Consider the following 19,286-nt stretch of genomic DNA (forward strand, 5'->3'; position numbering starts at 1 on the left):
GATGCCCCAATTCTACGTCGGATGCTGTCGTGGAGGAAATTGGAAGAGAAGACTATAGCTTGCATAGGCTTGGTGTAGCTTGCAAAGGAGCTAGCTTAAAAAAAAGGGCAACCTGGTGCATGTAGCTCCCGCTTGCGCAGGGTCCAGGGAAGGGTCCGACCACTTTGGGTCTATAGTACGCAGCCTTTCCCTATATTTCTGTAAGAGGCTGTTTCCAGGACTTGAACCCATGACCTCATGGTCACAAGGCAGCAGCTTTACCACTGCGCCAAGGCTCCCCTTCGCAAAGGAGCTAGCTTCTTCAGTCAAAAAGTGTGGTCCTCCACGAGAAAAAGGAAAGGGGGAGAGTGTCATGTGAGGAAAAATCGAACTACATGTAAATAAAGTTGGTAAAGGGAGAGTCATGGGGCCCCCAACACTTGTCGGGGGCCCCCGAAACCCCTTTCGGTGACGCTGGTCATCACCCGGTACCTCCGGAACAATTCTGGACTCCAATACCCTTCGTCCAATATATCGATCTTCACCTCCGGACCATTTAGGAGTTACTCGTCATGTTCGGGATCTCATCCGGGACTCCGAACAACCTTCGGTAACCACCATAATGACTCAACTATACTTATACCGTCACCAAACGTTAAGTGTGTAGACCCTGCGGGTTCGAGAACTATACAGACATGACCGAGACACCTCTACGGTCAACAACCAATAGCAGGACCTGGATGCCCATATTGGTTCCTACATATTCTACGAAGATCTTATCGGTCGAACCTCGATGTCATGGATTCACAGCTAATCCCCTATGCAGTTCCCTTTGTCTATCGGTATGTTACTTGCCCGAGATTCGATCGTTGGTATCTCCATACCTAGTTCAATCTCGTTACCGGCAAGTCTCTTTACTCGTTCCGTAATACAAGATCCCGTGACTAACTCATTGGTCACATTGCTTGCGAGCTTATTGTGATGTTGTATTATCGAGTGGGCCCTGAGATACCTCTCCATCATACGGAGTGACAAATCTCAGTCTTAATCCATGCCAACTCAACAGACACCCTCGGAGATACCTGTAGAGCACCTTTATAGTCACCCAGTTACGTTGCGACGTTTGGTACACACAAGGCACTCCTCCGGTGTCAGTGAGTTGCATGATCTCATGGTCATAGGAACATATACTTGACATGCAGAAAAAGATAGCAATAAACTTGTTACGATCATATGCTACGTTCATATTTTGGGTCTTGTCCATCACATCATTCTCCTAATGATGTGATCCCGTTATCAAATGACAACTCACGTCCATGGCTAGAAAACCATAGCCATCTTTAATCAACGAGCTAGTCCGGTAGAGGTTTACTAGGGACATGTAGTTCTTTATGTATCCACACATGCATTTGAGTTTTCGGTCAATACAATTATAGCATGGATAATAAACGATTGTCGTGAACAAGCAAATATAATAATAACTAATTTATTATTGACTATAGGGCATATTTCCAACAGTAGTCGTTCATACGGCCCATCCCAATCTTTTTTTCTACCAGTTATCTCTCCTCCTCTCGGGCGTGTTTCACTGGATGTGCTCCACCTCAGCGACGGCGTCGACCGCCTCTCGTCATCTCCCTTTCTTCGAGCTTAGGTCTCTGTCCCATTAATTCCTTGTTTGACCAACTCCCCCACTTGTTGTCTTTAACTCGCAAAGATATTTGAACTGGTGGGATTGGGTAGAAGTAAAGGACGTGGGACTATCTGTTCGATTATTTTTACCAGATTTTTGGGACGGATGAGGCGGTCGTTCATATGGCCCATCAGACTATTTTATTACCACTTGAAAATGTATGTATGTATATATGTATGTATGTATAAACGTCAGGACTTTGAATTTTACAGCTTCGAGAAATGGACATCCACCCATCCTCTCTTCCCCACGAGAGACGTTCAATAAACGCTGCTATGCGTGGTAGGTCGTCCCGTCGTGCCAATCCAATCCCTCTCACGGAGGTTAAAGAATCGCTAGGAGACATGGTGCAAGAAAGATTGTTGTGCCTCAGCGTCGAAAGACATAGTTTGCACAGCTTAGAGCATCTACAGCCGTGGACATCAAAGACCAAGCTGTGTACCTCATATTCGGTCCATCATATCCATGCAGCAAATGCAACGTAAGAAAAATGAACTAGAAACAAACTTAGTGAAATCAGGCATAATTCACACACAAGGATCATCGGACAATCAAAATAAGCAGTTTCCATTGGCCGGACAGTACTTCAACATAAGAAAAGACTAAATTAAATCGAGAAGGGTGGAGAAAATCACCATTTTCACGCCGGCCCCTTCCTCTTGCGGTCGGCGGTGCTGCTTTGGCCCTCGGTGTACGTGTCGGCCACCGGAGGGTCGCCGTCTCCCTCTCCCTCGCCCGTTGCCGCTCGTTCCGTGCGGCCCTTGCCTCCAACTCAGGCGTCCTCAACCGGCCCGACGCTGGCGAGGGAACGACCACCCAACACTGGCCGTGGATGCCCACTGGAGGTGGCTGAGAAGGGGTGGGGCAGCGCACCTGGAGTAGAACGGCACGGGCGAAGCTGCCGCCGGTGCTGCGCGTCGGACAGGAGGGCCCGGCAACGTCGCCCGCACTGCGACGCCGGGCGAAGGGGCACGGTGTGTCGGAGCGTGAGCTGCCGCCGCTGCTATTGCCCTGATCTAGCTGTCACTGGCGCAGTGCGGTGCGGAGAGTGAATGCATCCATGTCGGAGTCGTCGTCGCAGAAGCCCGCGCTACTATGATCGGACGCCATAGATCGTATTGGGAAGAGAAGGGGGCGGAGCGAGTTGAGTGGAGTGGTGCGGACTGAGGTCTAAGATTCGTCAGACTAGGATATTTATGGCGTCGATGCAGGGCGCAGTGGGTCGGGCTGACGCGGCAGACACGCCCGGGCCGCCAAATATCCGCCCTCCATTTGGGTGTCATGGCGAGCAGCCCGGGCATTTGGGGCTGGTTTGAGACGTCTGAATCGATCAGCTAGGGCGTGTACAATAGAGGCAGTATCATGCTACTGCCCCATCTGCCATCAGGATAAAGAAAATCCGAAGTTACATGCATTAGAACATTAGTTACCCAACGCATGGGGTGGTCTCATATTAATTAGATGTAACGTAAAAGATCTCAAAAATTACCCAACGCATGGGGTGGTCTCATATATTTTACTGGGTCACACCATGACTCTCCCTTCATCAACTTTATTTACATGTAGTTTGATTTTTCCTCACAGCACACTCTCTTCTTTTCCTTTTTCTCGTGGAGGACCACACTTTTTGACTGAAGAAGCTAGCTCCTCTGCAAGCTACACCAAGCCTCTGCAAGCTATAGTCTTCTCTTCCAATTTCCTCCACGGCAGCATCTGACGTAGAATTATGGGGCATCTATCCTAACTGAACAATTGACCATGCCCTTAACGACCGGTATTTCGTCCGGACGTTTGAGACCGATTTAACACATCCGGCTATAGGTATCTTAACGCGAAAAGTGTGACCGGCTCCATACCGGGATCGGGATGAAAAGGACCGGGCGTTTCAACGCACTACTGGGTCAACATGGAATAGTCGTAGCTTAACTTTCTAACTTGTCCACTTGGCGCTGAGCTTACCACGTAGCTACAGATGTAACCATCCACCCCAGCTCAAGTGCCACACTCGGGGTTCGATTTGTAACACATTATGATTGCAGTCGCTCAAATACGCGAGCATACATTCATCCGTATGAACCTGCGAACGCACACCCTACCTCTATGAGCACCTACGAGAGACTAAGCCGGCATAGCAACTTAAGATTTTACGTAGTCACCACAGGCGTCTCGTAGTGGACGGGTACGTCTTCTCCGACTGAACGAAAATCGCTGAAAGCCTAAAATAATAAATTTAAAAAAAATGCGAGCACCAATGTCAAATCTAGGACTTGAACCTTGACGAGCTTGGGATACCATTATCCTCGCACCACAGGTCGGGTTGGTTCGCAGTGGCACACTCGATTCATTCATTGCAATAACGATGGCTTATATGTAATGGAGGCTTTGACCATGACAAAGGCTTTAGAGGATGTGGTGGTGATTTTCTTGCATAAGAAATGACTTGGAAAGTTAAATCGTGGCTGGGAAGAGAGAAGTTGACGGATGCAAGAGGATTGACAATTGGATCCTCTAGGAAAGAATAGCATGGAAAAAGAACCGAGTAATTTAATGTAAGAGAAATAAAATGTAGGGTTCATGTATTGAGAGCATCTCTAGCAGATGCCACAAAAGCTCACCGCCTGCAATATATGCTGGTCATTTTGCAGGATCGGGCATTTTTCGGACAAAAAGATCCACTAAAAATAGGCCGGTACGTAAAAAAAATTACAGGTGGGCCACAAAAACGCCACTCTGGTGCTATATCTCCGGTTCCGGTCGGGATTTAGGGTTACCAAACCCTATACCTCCGCAGCAAAATCGCTCGCCCCGCCGTTAGCCATCTCTGCCTACGGCGTAAAATCCCGCCTCTGCTCCGCTGTTTTCCACCTACCCAATGGCCGGTGCTGCTCGCGAGCATGGCGGGCGTGGCGGGTCACCGCCGCGCAAGCTCGCATGGCACGACACGAAGGCCGGCAGCTCCAGCCGGCCCATCGTCAAGCCATGGTGATCCAAGCAGGTGCCGGATGGCTGATTCTGAGCTCCTCTCAGTGGAGCGCGCGGTGGTGGCTGGAGAAGAAGGCGCCGCCGCAAAGAAGGACCACGCCTACGCCCACGCGTGCCGCAAGTCGGCGGAGAAGTTCTACCTCAGCGTTGATGATTGAACCGGCCTCCCCTAGGTTTAATTTGTAGTTTGATCTATGTTTAGCTATGTATGAACTCAAGTTGTGTTGATGAACTTTGTAGCGCAACTAGTTTCTAAATTCCCAAATTATAAGTGTCACATGTGTGGCACCAAGTAACACCGCCATGATGTTTTTATAACTAAATTTGCAGTACGAACTATAGCGGATTTGTTCTGACTGAACGAATATCACCGGAAGTCTGAAATAAATTTAGAAAAATGCGAGCACCAATGTCAAATCTAGGACTTGAACCTTGATGGACTTTGGATACCACTATCCTCATAACCATCCCACCACAGGTCGGGTTGGTTCGCAGTGGCACACTCGGTTCATTCATTGAGATAACGATGGCTTATATATATGTATATGTAATGGAGACTTTGACCATGACAAAGGCTTTGCAGGATGTGATGGGGATTTTCTTGCATAAGAAATGACTTGGAAACTTAAATCATGGCTGGGAAGAGAGAAGTTGACGGATGCAAGAGGATTGACAATTGGCTCCTCTAGGAAAGAATAGCATGGAATAAGAACCGAGTAATTTAATGGATGACAATAAAATGTAGGTTCATGGATTGATGTATTGGGAGCATCTAAGCTCACCGCCCGTAATATGCTGGTCATTTTACAGGATCAGGCGTTTTTTCGACCAAAAGATCCACTAAAAATAAGCCGGTACGTAAAGAAAATTACAGGCGGGCCGCAAAAACGCCACTCCGGTGCTATATCTCCGGTTCCTGTCGGGATTTAGGGTTACCAAACCCTATCCCTCCGCGGCAAAATCGCCCGCCCCACCACTAGCCATCTCTGCCTACGGCGTAAAATCCCGCCTCTCCTCCGCCGTTTTCCTCCTACTCAATGGCCGGTGCTGCTCGCGAGCATGGGGGGTCACCGGCGCGCAAGCTCGCATGGCACGACGCGAAGGTCGGCAACTCCTGCCGGCCCGTCGTCGAGCCATGAAGATCCAAGCAGGCGCGCGACCGCAGCTGCATCTCCCGCAGCAGCGGGCGGAGCCTGTGGGCCCGCTTCGACAAGCTCAACGATGCACTTTTCCCGCACACTGTGAGGTGCCGGATGGTTGATTCCGAGCTCCTCTCAGTGGAGCGCGCGGTGGCGTCTAGAGAAGAAGGCGCCGCCGACCGACTCGCCGCCGCAAAGAAGGACCACGCCTACGCCCAAGCGTGCCGCAAGTCGGCGGAGAGTTCTACCTCGGCAGTGATGATTGAGCCAGCCTCCCCTAGGTTTAATTTGTAGTTTGATCTATGTTTAGCTATGTATGAACTCAAGTTGTGTTGATGAACTTTGTAGCGCAACTAGTTTTTAAATTCCCGAATGATAAGTGTCACACGTGTGGCACGAAGTAACCCCGCCCTGATGATGTTTTTATAACTAAATTTGCAGTACAAACTATAGTGGATCTGTTCTGCCTGGACCTTCAAGTTCCCCTAAGACGAATTTGCAGTACCAGATTATACCAGACGTGCTAGAGATGCTCTGATGTCTAGGTCTCAACTCGCACGGCACTTTAGTTAACCTTCACTAAGCTTCTTCTTTTTTGCGAAAACTGTACTAAGCTTTTTGGTCCTGACAAGCAGCTCAAGTCTATAAATAAAAGCAGCACATACACGTATCGCATAGCATCAAAGCACAGCCGAAAAGACCAGCAACATGGCCCGCCTAATGTTAGCCATTCTCCTCATCTCTCTAGCTTTGAACCCCTTGTCATCTGCAACGGCAGTTGCTAGCACCCACACCAACAGAGAAGCTCTGCTCTGCCTCAAGTCCAGCCTCCACACTCCCACCCGAGCTTTTGATACATGGAAAAGCACCACCTCACCGGATTTCTGCACTTGGCACGGCGTCACATGCACAACAAGGACAGGGCAAGCACCCCTCGTGGTGGCCTTGGATATGGAGGCGGAAGGCCTCTCCGGTGAGATACCAACCTGCATCTCCAACCTCACTTCTTTGGTAAGAATCCACTTGCCAAACAACACCCTCTCTGGTCATATCCCACCCGAACTTGGCCGTCTGTCCGAACTCCGGTACCTAAACCTCAGTTTTAATTCGTTGAACGGCACCATCCCGTCCAGCCTTGGTACCCTTGGGAAACTTTCTGCTCTAGACCTAGGCAGTAACGGATTTTCTGGTCAGATTCCGACGCTGTTGGGGAGCTCGCTGGCTCTAGAGTCGGTCAGTCTGCCCAACAATCTTCTTGATGGAGAAATCCCACATTCACTAGCAAATAGTTACTCCCTCCGTTACCTTTCCCTAAGAAACAATAGTATTGATGGGGCCATCCCTCCGTCCCTCTTCAACAACTCAATCATTACAGAGATACACCTTCGAAACAACAATCTTTCCGGTACAATTCCACCTTTCATGAAGTTTCCTTCGAAGCTCACATACCTAAGTCTTACCGGAAATAGCCTTACTGGAGTCGTGCCACCATCCGTGGCAAACCTCTCATCCCTTACCTCGCTCTTGCTTGCCGATAACCAGTTGCAAGGATTCATTCCAGATTTGGGTAAACTTTCAAGCCTGAAAAACCTCGATCTCTCCACCAACAATCTGTCAGGGACAGTGCCACCCTCAATTTACAATTTGTCTTCGCTGAACTTTCTTGGGATGTTTGGCAATAATCTTGGAGGAACATTGCCCTTTGACATGGGTAACACACTTGCTAACATCAAATCACTGTTTATGCAAGATAATCATTTTTGGGGAGACATCCCTGCCTCACTACAAAATGCCTCCACCATGACGTATATCCATCTAGGCAACAACTCTCTGACTGGGGTGGTTCCTTCTTTCAGCTCCATGGAAAATTTGGAGTTTGTGATGTTGTACTCAAATCATCTCGAGGCTGGAGACTGGACATTCTTCTCCTCTTTGGCGAATTGTAGACATCTTCTAGAATTTAACGTAGGTGAAAACAACTTGTGTGGGGATTTACCAGCAAATTCCATAGCAAATCTGCCCAAAAGCTTGACCGCTCTAACTCTTCGGTCAAACAACATATCTGGCACCATCCCCTTGGAGATTGGAAATTTGTCTAATCTTAACATGTTGTATCTTGATAGAAATCTTTTCATGGGGTCTATACCTCCTACCCTTGGTCAGCTACATAACTTGGTTGTTCTTAGTCTACCACAAAACAACTTTTCTGGGGAAATACCACCTTCCATTGGCAGCTTAAATCAACTGGAAGAACTTTATTTGCAAGAAAATGATTTGAGTGGAATCATACCTGAAAGTTTAGGCAGCTGCCAGAAGTTGTTGGCACTAAACCTTTCTTGTAATACCCTTGGTGGAAGCATAAAAGGACATATGTTGGCTAGGTTGGAACAGTTAAGTTGGTTACTTGATTTATCACACAACCAGCTCACAACGTCCATACCACTAGAGATGGGTAGCTTGATAAACCTTGGTTCCTTGAACATCTCTCACAACAATCTCACGGGGAGAATCCCGTCCACCCTTAGCGCATGTGTTCGGTTGGAAGCACTTCGTGTAGAAGAGAACATCCTGCAAGGAGACATTCCACAATCACTAGCAAACTTGAAAGGCCTCAAAGTGTTGGATTGCTCCAGTAATAATCTATCTGGCACAATCCCGGAGTTCCTTGGGACCTTCACCTCTCTGATGTATTTGAATATGTCCTTCAATGACTTCCAAGGGCCACTTCCCACTGCTGGAGTGTTTGCTAATAGAAGTGGTAGTTTTGTCCAAGGAAACCCACACCTGTGTGCAAACATTGCAGTACAAGATTTGCCTAGGTGCTTTGCTTCAACATCCACACAAAAACACAAGTTCGTCATTCCTATCCTGATAGCTCTGTCAACTCTCGTTGCACTTGCTTTGCTCTTGGGGGTGTTCAATTTTTGGTTGAGAAGGAGATACAAATCCAGTGAGAGAATTGGCCATTCATACATGGAGATGAAAAGGATAACATATGGTGACATAATCAAAGCAACGGATAGTCTTTCTCTAGCCAACGTAGTTGGCTCCGGGCAATTTGGGACTGTCTACAAAGGTTGGTTCGACGCGGAAGATGGTACGGTTGCTGTTAAAGTCTTCAAGCTCAATCAGCACGGTGCATTGCATAGCTTCATTGCTGAGTGCAAAGCATTGCAACACATCCGTCACCGGAATCTCGTGAAGGTTATAACTGCATGCTCAACTTATGACCCAGTGGGAAATGAGTTCAGGGCTCTAGTCTTTGAGTATATGGCCAGCGGTAGCCTTGAAGACAGACTTCATAATCACAAGTGTGGTGATATGAGTTTAGGCGCAATGATATGCATATCAGTTGACATTGCTTGTGCTCTTGAATACCTCCATAACCAATGCATCCCACCAGTTGTTCACTGTGATATGAAACCAGGCAACATACTTTTCAACAACGACGATACGGCATGTGTCTGTGACTTTGGTCTAGCAAGGCTAATTCATGGATGTTCATCTGGAGAGCAGAGCGGCACAACAAGCATAGTTGGACCAAGGGGATCTATTGGGTACATAGCTCCTGGTGAGTATGTTTTACAAGCACATTATGTTAACGAAATCTAGTATGATTAACTATATCAGCTGCTAGATTCTTTTTATTAATATACATGTTTCACTTTTGTTCTCCGCTGAAGAACTTTTCGTTTCAAAACATTATTGCAGAGTATGGCATGGGCAGTGAAATCTCGACCGAGGGTGATGTCTACAGCTATGGCATTGTTCTTTTGGAAATGCTAACACATAAACGACCTACTAATGAAGAGTTTAGTGATGGCTTGACGCTCCGCAAGTATGTAGATGCATCGCTGTCACGAACCCAAGACATTCTTCACCCTAGTCTTATTTCAGAGATGGGAGATCAGTGTGTCGGTCATATCCCAAACTTGCAAGAACACAACACATTTGCATTGAAGGATATATGTGCTCTCCGGCTCCTTAGACTTGGCTTATTATGCTCTGCGGAATCGCCGAAGGATCGACCAACGATGCATGATGTCTACGGTGAAGTAACTGAAGTAAAAGAGGCATTTTTCTCTATGGACAACTGAAGCAATGACCTTATACACATTATTAAGGCAAAAAAGGCGGTCGATGAAGTTGAAGCTAGTTGCTTTACGGCATGGCAATATGTTGATAATTTGCTATCTTGCCATCTTTTTTCCTTTTTAATAAGTCGATTTGTTTGGCTCTCTGTAATAATTTGGTTTTCTACGCTACAGATGTCTCGGCAAGATCTTTTGAGAATCTTTCCACGTTAATAGAGCCCTTTGCCTGATAATGATGGGTTTCTACGACACACACACCTGTCAGATGCACTTAAACCAATATTTAATGCAAAATATCGGTTGGAAGTGAAAAGGTCATTCTCCAGTTCACCTCTCGCCACAAACTTATATAATTTCTACAAAAATATGATCAATTTGTGACTTAGACAAGAAAAACAGATATATAAATGAACAACCCTCATTTGATATAGCCAGAGTTGTATTTTCTGTACAAGTCACATAAGTCATATTTTTCAAAGTTTTTGCAAATGCATATTATATAGCCTAATTTACGACCATGAATTATTTCACATTTTTGGAAACTGAGAAAAAAGAAATACTGGGGTGACAGTATTACTTTCCCCTGTGCATGAGGTCACATGTCACTACTTTATCTTAACATGAAGACCTGTAGTAGAACAAAGGAAACACTTGAAACATAATTATAAACATGACATGTTTGGCAGTTTCAAATTAAACCATGTGGTAAACTGCAAAAGGCGTAGCTGAACTAATCTGCACTCTGAAGTTCTCCATATACACAGATTGTCTGGTCATAAATGCGAGATCATCGGTTGCTGCATGCCAAGGTTGCAACCACACCAAAATGATGTATCAAATCACCAGACAAATACTCTTTACACAACACACATACAGAAAAACGCAGAACCATAAATCGCGGGCTCCTGGTCGCATGCAAGTACATCAACTTCTAACATTCGGCTTCCACATTCTTATCGCACGAAATAGCATAGTGCGTCACCCAAGAGCCTTTTTTACACTCTCCGTTCAGCAGGGAGGAATGGTATACCTGCATCTGACCAGCACCTAAGAGCACCCCAAACATTTACTTACTGGGCCTAGGAACTCTAGAAAGCCGTGCGTTGGTGGGGGTGAGTTTTCATCTGTTTTACAGGGCAGGTGTTTGAGGAATGCCCTGACTGCACCCGTTACGCCGTCTTCAGATTCCATGGCCTTGGCAAGCTCCACAGCCTTTTCTTTCACCTGAAAATCACATGGGGAAAATACATGTTTGCTGTAATTTTACTAATAGGAGATCATACAATAAGTTCTGAATCAGGGAAGTTTAGTTTAGTACTGATTTGTGTATATGTCCCAAAGCTGTTCCAATCTGAGAACTTAATATCTGAATATGAACATTCTAACTATCCAATTTAACGGACCGGTTCCTGTTTCTTGGCAGTAACCAGTCTATTCCTGGCTTTTGGAACCCTGCTGGGTACCAAACTACAAATGCACCAGTGCAATTAGGAACGGAGGGAGTAATTATCAGTATATCAGTATATCAGTATATCATAACCATATCTGCAACACTGCCTGCAGCCTACCTATGCACATCTGCGTCCATATTCTTGTTATCTATTTTTGCGATATGAAACAAAAGAAAAAGTCTCATCTGCCCAAGCGCAAAAAAGTTGTAGAGTTACCTCTGGATCCAACATGAATTTTATAGCATCAACCAACTTCTGCAAAGTGAATTGATCAACCGGTATAGGCGAAGGCCCTACCCCTCTAGCATGCACCCGCTCACCCCAGAATGGTTGGTCGCCAAAGAAAGGTACAATAGTTGTAGGACACTTCAAATCACCAAAACACTGGGTTAGAACTAAACTAAATATAAGAACTGGTCCAAAAATAGCAAATATTATGATCAGGTGTTAGTTGCCAGTTGCTTAGCTAGTTCTAAGAGTAAATGCTGCTAATAAAAGTTGTCTCTGGCAACTGCAGGCATGCCCTGATCAGGAATTGTTTTCAGCTGATTCTAACTCTACCTAACAATAATTGGCTTAGAAAAAGTAATACTGTAGTTGCATCAAGAATAGTGTGGAAGTCATGTAGCATAGTGATGAATAGCTCGTAACGTAGTGCAACAGAGAGAGAGAGAGAGAGAGAGAGAGAGAGAGAGAGAGAGAATACCGCTGCTTTCAGGCCGGCAGCCGTCGTTCCAGCACCACCATGGTGTACCTGCGGAGGTACAAAAAGGTGTGAGCCTTCCTCTCAACAGAATAAACAGACACTAGTGGCACCATAGTGGCAACACTGGAGTTCTTTCACCAAATTTTCTTAAGTATGACCCATGAAAACTGTTGGTTAATTAGTTTTGCAAAATCAGGAAACATTCGATATTTGATGATCACTAAAAATACTATACGAATGAAACATGATATGATCCATGCACTAAGCCACCAAGAGTAACAAGAAAAGGCTTACCACTGCCTTACACTGCAGGAAAAGCCAGTCGTGAGGGCAGTTGTCAAGAACATATATGGAATCTTTTGGTTCTGCCACTGCAAAAGGTTCAAGACTCAGGATGGACTCAAAATATATGCCCACAACCAAATAGTGCAACATGCTCACGAATAACAAGATGAACTTACATGTTCCGAGACCACCCCAACCCTTGTTAATGATACCTCTCTGTCCAGTCATTTCGAGTGCTTTGACAATGGTTTCAGTCATCTTTGCTGGATCTTGAACTGGCTAGTGTATCAGAAAAAACAAAATGAAAGAATCAGGTAAGTTATTATGGTGGCTTTTCAAAAGCACCTAGCATCTGAATTTTAAATTTCACAGTTAGTTGAGACTATTTTTTTAGATGTAATGTTAACAGCAAACCCCTATTTGAATTAGTAACAATTCCCCTAACTAACTAGAGCTACTAAACTATCGAGCTAAACTACCCTCCGCCTAAAGCACACAAATAACTTCTTCTGCTGTGAGATGCTACAAAGATTCCAAGTGGCAAACCAGCTTCTTGTTACTACTATAGGTAGTGAAAAAAAAGCATGTGCAAAGTCGCTTTCTGCTGTAAAACATGAAGAGTTTCACTAATCCACAAAGTGCATCACTGCCAATGGCATCAGGGTAATCAAGAAAGATCCGCTATGCAACTACATAACTAACCCTGTTTTGCACCATATCAGTACAATAAGTTAAACAGAGCAGGTCAAATAATGCACCATATCAGAATTGGAATATTGGAACTTAAAACCAACATGCAGTAAATATAAGAAAGGTCAAACTGATCTTACAAGGCTACCAAAACCAACATAAATGGGTTTGTCACCCGCTTCAAGCCATTTCACAAGTTCTTCAGGTGGTACGTAATCAGACGCAAGATCGAGAAAGCAAAATCCAACAACATCGATCTTGGGGCCCCAGTCTGCATTCAAATAGATGACAAATTTTAACATTGAGCCACAAACCATTAGCAACAACAACATCTGAAAAATCCAATGCAATAGTTTTCTCAATAATTTACTCCACAATTCATAACTGCAGTTATAATCTCGAACACGAATTATAGAAGCTCCTCAAATAATTAGCAGTGATAAGATATGCACATATTCTAGCAAGTACTAAGCACTTCCTTCTAATTTTAAATTTTAAATAACAGCATTTCCTGAAATTTCAATCTGCTAGCTTGTAGTAAAGAGGCAATTGCGATGCAACCGCTCAGCACCCAAAAATTTAAGCTTGCCATAATATAGACAAGTCTGAAGGAGTGCTGCAATGACTCGAGTATGCAACATCACTGGTGTCAACCATCAGCTAGTTAACTTACCACGTCCAATTCTTCTAAATACTAGCAAAAGGATGCAATGGGAGAAACACAAGACCAAATGAACCTGTTACTATCTTGACTTTGCCTTTATTCTGTTTTGTAAAATGGGATAGAAACAAGATCATTCGACCATATAAATTACTTTTAACTTTGGCAAATTGGCAATTGAAACAATCAAGAAAGACAAGGTTAAGCATGGTCTAGTTTCAGCTCAAATTAATATGAATCAAGCACCTTTCGGTTTTGGGACAAGGTGAGGGCTCCAGATGTATCCATGAGGAATGTCACTTCCAGAACCCTGTGCACCACTTAGGTATGTTACTGGACGCAGCTTCAACTTCTTTTTCCTGAATTCGTTTATCATATCACGTATCCCAAGCCAAATCATAGAGTCAACAATTTGGTAAGAAAGCTGCAAATGCAGACAAACACGAGGTATCAGAGCAATTTTATGGATGAAAGAAACATACGGATTTGCTCTATGTTTTGCAATATCGATTTCACTTTCATTGACACGTGACGAATTAAAAAAAAAACAGCCTTGCCTCAATGCTTCGAAAGTACTAACACTGTAGGTTTTCTTAATTTTTATAGCATGAAACAACGTGACCACTATAGATTTCATATATAACCAAGGTTCATGCATATGTGCGTGAACTACTCAATTGGGATTCACTACAGCAAAAAAGAAAACACCCTAGTGATGTACTACTCCATACGATCAGATGGACCTCAAACTTAAACACATCCATAGACAAGGTGGAAGACAAATAATAACAGATGGCAAAGTTTTTCTTCTTTATTTCTTTCTTTCTTAAAATAATTTCCACATGTACCGATTTTTGTGTTCCTTTTCATGAAATTTGCAATGATTTAGAAAAGCTTCACATTAGTCACTCGATACCCAGAACAAATAAGTAAATACAATGTGAACTCACTCGATATCCAGCTGATGTTTTCACTCGAGAAAGAGGATGAGGAAATTCACTAGTTGGCCTGAACAAGCAGCATATGTTAGATCTCCAAATGACAGTATTCATCAGCAACTGTCTTTCAAAGAGGAAGCAGAACAAAAATGACTCACGTCCATGGCATGGTAAAGAATATATGAATGGGTACTTTTAGTGCCTCTGCCACATGTGTATGTCCTGAATAAATACTGAGGTCAGCAGGATGACATAGTTGTAATGGTAAAATATGGTAATCAAGTTGCTTATCCAGATCATAAAAGGGGAAAATATGCAAAAATAAAATTTAGTGATAGAAAGGTGCACTTAACACATAAGGGACACAACAGACCTCATAATATATGGACGCGTATGGAAAATCACACCATTCAGCATGGACCAAAACCCTCACATTTAAAAACTACAAGTTGAAACAGAGAACCACTCCATTGTGGTTTTGCCATCAGTCGAATAGCTGAAACTAAAAGGTTTTAGTATAATTTCATCTCCTAACAATTGCCATGCCCTATTTGGAAAGAGGAAAAGGTCCATACTCCACTACCTACTTGTGGATGGTTCTGTATAGCACTCTCTAATTTAACCAGCATTTAACGCCTTTGACTTGAGCAGACCAAATTATAACATGGATCTGGTTTTTAGGGGATGATTTCACCATGTTGGTAGGTTTACGTAGTGATATAAAGGTTTTAAATGTTAACTCACCCCTCAAGATAAGATGTCCTTTTGATGATTTTCACATACAGAGAAAGTGGGTGAGTGTTTATTGTCATAAGATATAGTAATCTCAATAAAAAAGAGAGCTGGTCCGATTTTGGTCGTATAAATCAAATTTATGCATGAAGTCATGAGGTGCAGTTCATTCAGATTATGACTATTCCTCTTTGTTCTTTCTTTTTCTCTTTATCATTCGTAATCTTGAATTCTAAGAATGGAAAACAACAGAAATTAACCAAACATGTGCCCTGGCAGAAACGAGATGCCTCTAGAGGAAAGGTGAAACCAAAAGATAACTGTATGAGTTTACAATTACAAAAGCAAAGCTGTTATCAGTATGGCACAAGACAAAGCACACCATGAACATGCTAAAGCATAAATAATAAATAGATCTATCTCTACAAAACTGGTCTGCAATGAAATTAATCTCAACAACACAACAACAACAACGAAGCCTTTTAGTCCCAAACAAGTTGGGGTAGGCTAGAGCTGAAACCCATAAGATCTCGCAACCAACTCATGGTTCTGGCACATGGATAGCTAGCTTCCACGCGCCCCTGTCCCTGGCTAGTTTTCTTTGGTGATATTCCAGTCCTTTATTGAAATTAATCTCAAATCAGAAAATAACCAAACTGAATGTTGTAAGAATAAATTGTGCATGAGTGAGGTTGATAGGATTCAAACAATATTACAGAATCTTATGATCATGTGGGAGAATTCAATCCCGATCCTATATAAGAACCATGTAGAATAGTATTTTGCACCTTGTACTCATTATAACCAAGATTTTGGAGGCACGATCATAAGATGACCCTCATCCTGTCTAGAACTGATATTTTACGGTTTGCTACTGAGGTTGTTTACTATTAATAAATGAGCTTTGTGTTTCAGTCATAAAAAATAATTCAAAGTAAACAAAATATACTGACCATATGCTGGTGGGTTCGCAATAATTGCATCCACTTTGAAAGCAATACCGGTATCAGGGTCAGGATCCTTGCATGCAGGCAGTAGGGAAAATATAATTTCTTTCATTTGTTTTCTTTGAACAGGAATTTCTGATGGGCCTGAAGGTAGGAACCCTTTATTCTTCACCATGTCTGCTCGAAGTGAATGTAGCAAAAATATTAATCTTCATCTGATATGGAAGTTAGAAAAAAATAATCACCAAAAAACATACATTCAGCAAGTACTTTTGGATCTCCACCCAGTGGAAAAAACTCCAGCCCAGCTGTGAGTATGAACTCCTTATAGTTAGCATGAGTGGCTAATCTCACACGGTGTCCATAATCCTACAATAAAGGTGATAACTTATCTTTGTCATACTAAAAAAAACATAAATATGATGACATTAAACTGGAAGAGAAGCTCATGGAACTAATCGGAGTTAGCAAACAATAATATGAGATTAAAAATAATATTAGCTTGGGCTAACCTGTAAGCGTTTTCCTATTGCAACAAATGGCTGAACGTCTCCCCTTGTACCCACGATAAGTATAACAATCTGTATTGGAGGTCTGTATGGTATATCTGATCCATCTAATGATTCTTCAACAACAACATCCTCATAGCCATCCACTGCTCCAACGTCAATTGGAGTCGCTTCTAGAGTACTTGGTACATTAACAACCACAGTTCCATCATCCTTCACTGTAGCTATTCGATTTAACATTTTGAGCTGTGTGAAGTTAAAAATGCAGAAGATTAGAAGAGAGAGAAATCCAGCACCAGACACGAAGTAGTAAATCTGGCCATGTTTCAAGCTTCCATGCAATGCATTGTAATATGTCAAAACTTACAAATTTTAATATACTATGTTGTTCCAACACACTAAAGACTCCAACTTCTATAGAGATGCAATTACATATATAAAAACTATCTCCCAAACATATTAATGACAATCTTCATACAGAAGCTAACATAATTAACAATTCAATACCTCCTAGATTTACATAACCCACACATGGACCGTGTCAAGAAGAAGCTACATTTCATCATACTAAGGAAGATAAGAGGGCCAGCTATACACACCTTTTTCCTTATGGAAATCTTATCATCCAATAACTGTTTAGTAGGATCATCAGCTGGATTATTTTGTTTGCGCCTCTCAGTTTTTGACCTTTCCAGATTTGATGGACCGGTAGTTTCAGTAGTTATCTCTGTATCCTTGATCACCCCCGGCATAGTGCTTGATCTATGGAGGTTTCCGTTATCTGCAAGGAAGGATGACTTGAGGGTTGGATTAGAAGGAAATGATAACATTTATTATTTCCAGTCACATTATCACAAGATAAACATTAGAAACTTGGACTATTGTACGAACAGAAAACCAACTAATCAGATCTCTTAGCACACCCTCTTACTGGGTGCCGGCGTGCTACTTTTCTACAGTCGATGCAACTGTAAAAGTTCAGAAACATTTTGTCTGGGTAAAACTATACAAATAAATAAATGTACTCTACTACTGTCTAGTGAACAAGCAATTTCCTCAGAATAGCAAGCACTATTATAGGCAGAAACTTACAATCTAAAAAAAGTGCCTAGAAAAGCGACGGGAACAGGAATAGATGGCGGCAAAAGGAGAAACGACAAATGGTTCAGACCGGCACAACCCACAAGTCATGTATAATAGTGTCATAAAGCCCACCCGGCGCTTAGGGTGTTACCCTGTGTGTCGCGTTCCCCTACGCGGGGGCAATGAGCCAGCGACGGTTACCGCAAGCAGAGCCAGAAGAGCACAGCCTGCTTGGCAGCAGAACCAAAATTGCGACCTCTATGTTTCAGATTCAGTGGCGGGTGTAAAGAACGCTGGGTAAAAATCAATTTCCAGCAACGGAAATTGCCGGATGGAAAATATCCGGGGCAATGCAGAGCATATCCCGCATGTGGCTCTGCCTAAATTAGCAGGCCAGCCTCCCCTGATTCAGGAGGGGCTCCCCTTGGAAAGTCAGAAGGACGGAAAATTGGCTGATCCTCTCTGGCTATATCTGTCTTTCTGTGTCTATTTTTTGGTGGGAGCAGAACCCTAGTTGGTCAGACGACTCGTCCCCCCGTGCTGTGGAGTCCGGCGACGAGAGATGGCGGGGGAGGCAGGGAGCAGCCGCCGCCCGCCCTAGACCCTAGGAGACGAGATGAGGCCCTTTTACCTGAGGCGGAAGACGTCGACGGCGCCGACGGGCCGGGGGAGTCGTCGGTGGGGCGCTCGCCGTTGTGCGCCTCCGCCGTGGCCGCGGCCCCCTCTCCTCCTTCTTTAATCTCCTCCACGACCTCGTCGCCTCCCCCGCCTCCGGTCGGCTCGGCAGCGGCCATTTGTAGCCCCTGCCCTCCGCCCCCTGTTGAGTGGGGGGTCGGGAGATTCGAGGCTTGCGGCGGCCGCTCCCTGCCCGTCCCCCTCCGGCCCCTCCGACTCCCGACCCCTGCTGCGTTGCGGCGGGGAGGGGGAAGGGAGCGGCGGGCGGATTCGCGGCCGCCGACGCGCGAGGAGGAGGAGATGCGGGAGGGGTGAGCAAGGAAGGAATTTGCTGCCTAGCTGTGCCGTGCTGCTGCGAATCCGACCTGAGCTGTAAGCGAGGATCATGAAAGGAATTTAGTTAACCCGATTTAATAATTAATTAACAGCTTGGCTGGATTAATTAGTACTCCTACTAGCAGAGATATTTTGTTTTGGTTTGAGGGGAGACGGAGTGGATCCCGGCGGAGCAGCTGGAGGAAGGGAAAGCAGCTGCAACGTACCTCTTCCTAGCGGCGGCACGTTGCGTGACGACACGTCGCGGGAGGAAGGGAAAGGAAGCCCACCTGGTGAAGAAGTGGGTGGCCTCACTGACCGACCGGCGACGCCCGTTGCGCTGCTGGCCGCCGTCCACCATTGCACCAACCTTGATTGGTTAGTTATAGTCATAAAATCCGTGCTCA

The 19,286-nt window shown here is 44.4% G+C and overlaps 2 protein-coding genes across 2 annotated transcripts; one reads left to right on the forward strand and one right to left on the reverse strand.

The window, feature by feature from the left end:
• The first annotated feature begins 6,484 nt into the window (after positions 1-6,484).
• LOC123043095 (receptor kinase-like protein Xa21) lies at positions 6,485-10,137 on the forward strand. The gene is made up of 2 exons (XM_044465445.1): positions 6,485-9,364; positions 9,505-10,137. The coding sequence occupies exons 1-2, from the start codon at positions 6,502-6,504 to the stop codon at positions 9,888-9,890; spliced, it is 3,249 nt and encodes a 1,082-aa protein (XP_044321380.1). The 5' UTR covers positions 6,485-6,501; the 3' UTR covers positions 9,891-10,137.
• Positions 10,138-10,521: 384 nt separating this feature from the next.
• LOC123043096 (sterol 3-beta-glucosyltransferase UGT80A2) lies at positions 10,522-19,027 on the reverse strand. The gene is made up of 14 exons (XM_044465446.1): positions 18,521-19,027; positions 17,406-17,587; positions 16,810-17,052; positions 16,555-16,666; positions 16,304-16,474; positions 14,777-14,840; positions 14,631-14,688; positions 13,927-14,104; positions 13,160-13,290; positions 12,506-12,608; positions 12,339-12,415; positions 12,045-12,092; positions 11,555-11,704; positions 10,522-11,111 (listed from the first exon to the last, which is right to left on the reverse strand). Exons 1-14 carry the CDS (start codon positions 18,681-18,683, stop codon positions 10,935-10,937), a joined length of 1,857 nt encoding a protein of 618 aa, XP_044321381.1. The 5' UTR covers positions 18,684-19,027; the 3' UTR covers positions 10,522-10,934.
• Positions 19,028-19,286: the final 259 nt, after the last annotated feature.

The sequence above is a fragment of the Triticum aestivum genome, chromosome 2B (assembly GCF_018294505.1).
Source record: "Triticum aestivum cultivar Chinese Spring chromosome 2B, IWGSC CS RefSeq v2.1, whole genome shotgun sequence".
NCBI classification, from domain to species: Eukaryota; Viridiplantae; Streptophyta; class Magnoliopsida; order Poales; family Poaceae; genus Triticum; species Triticum aestivum.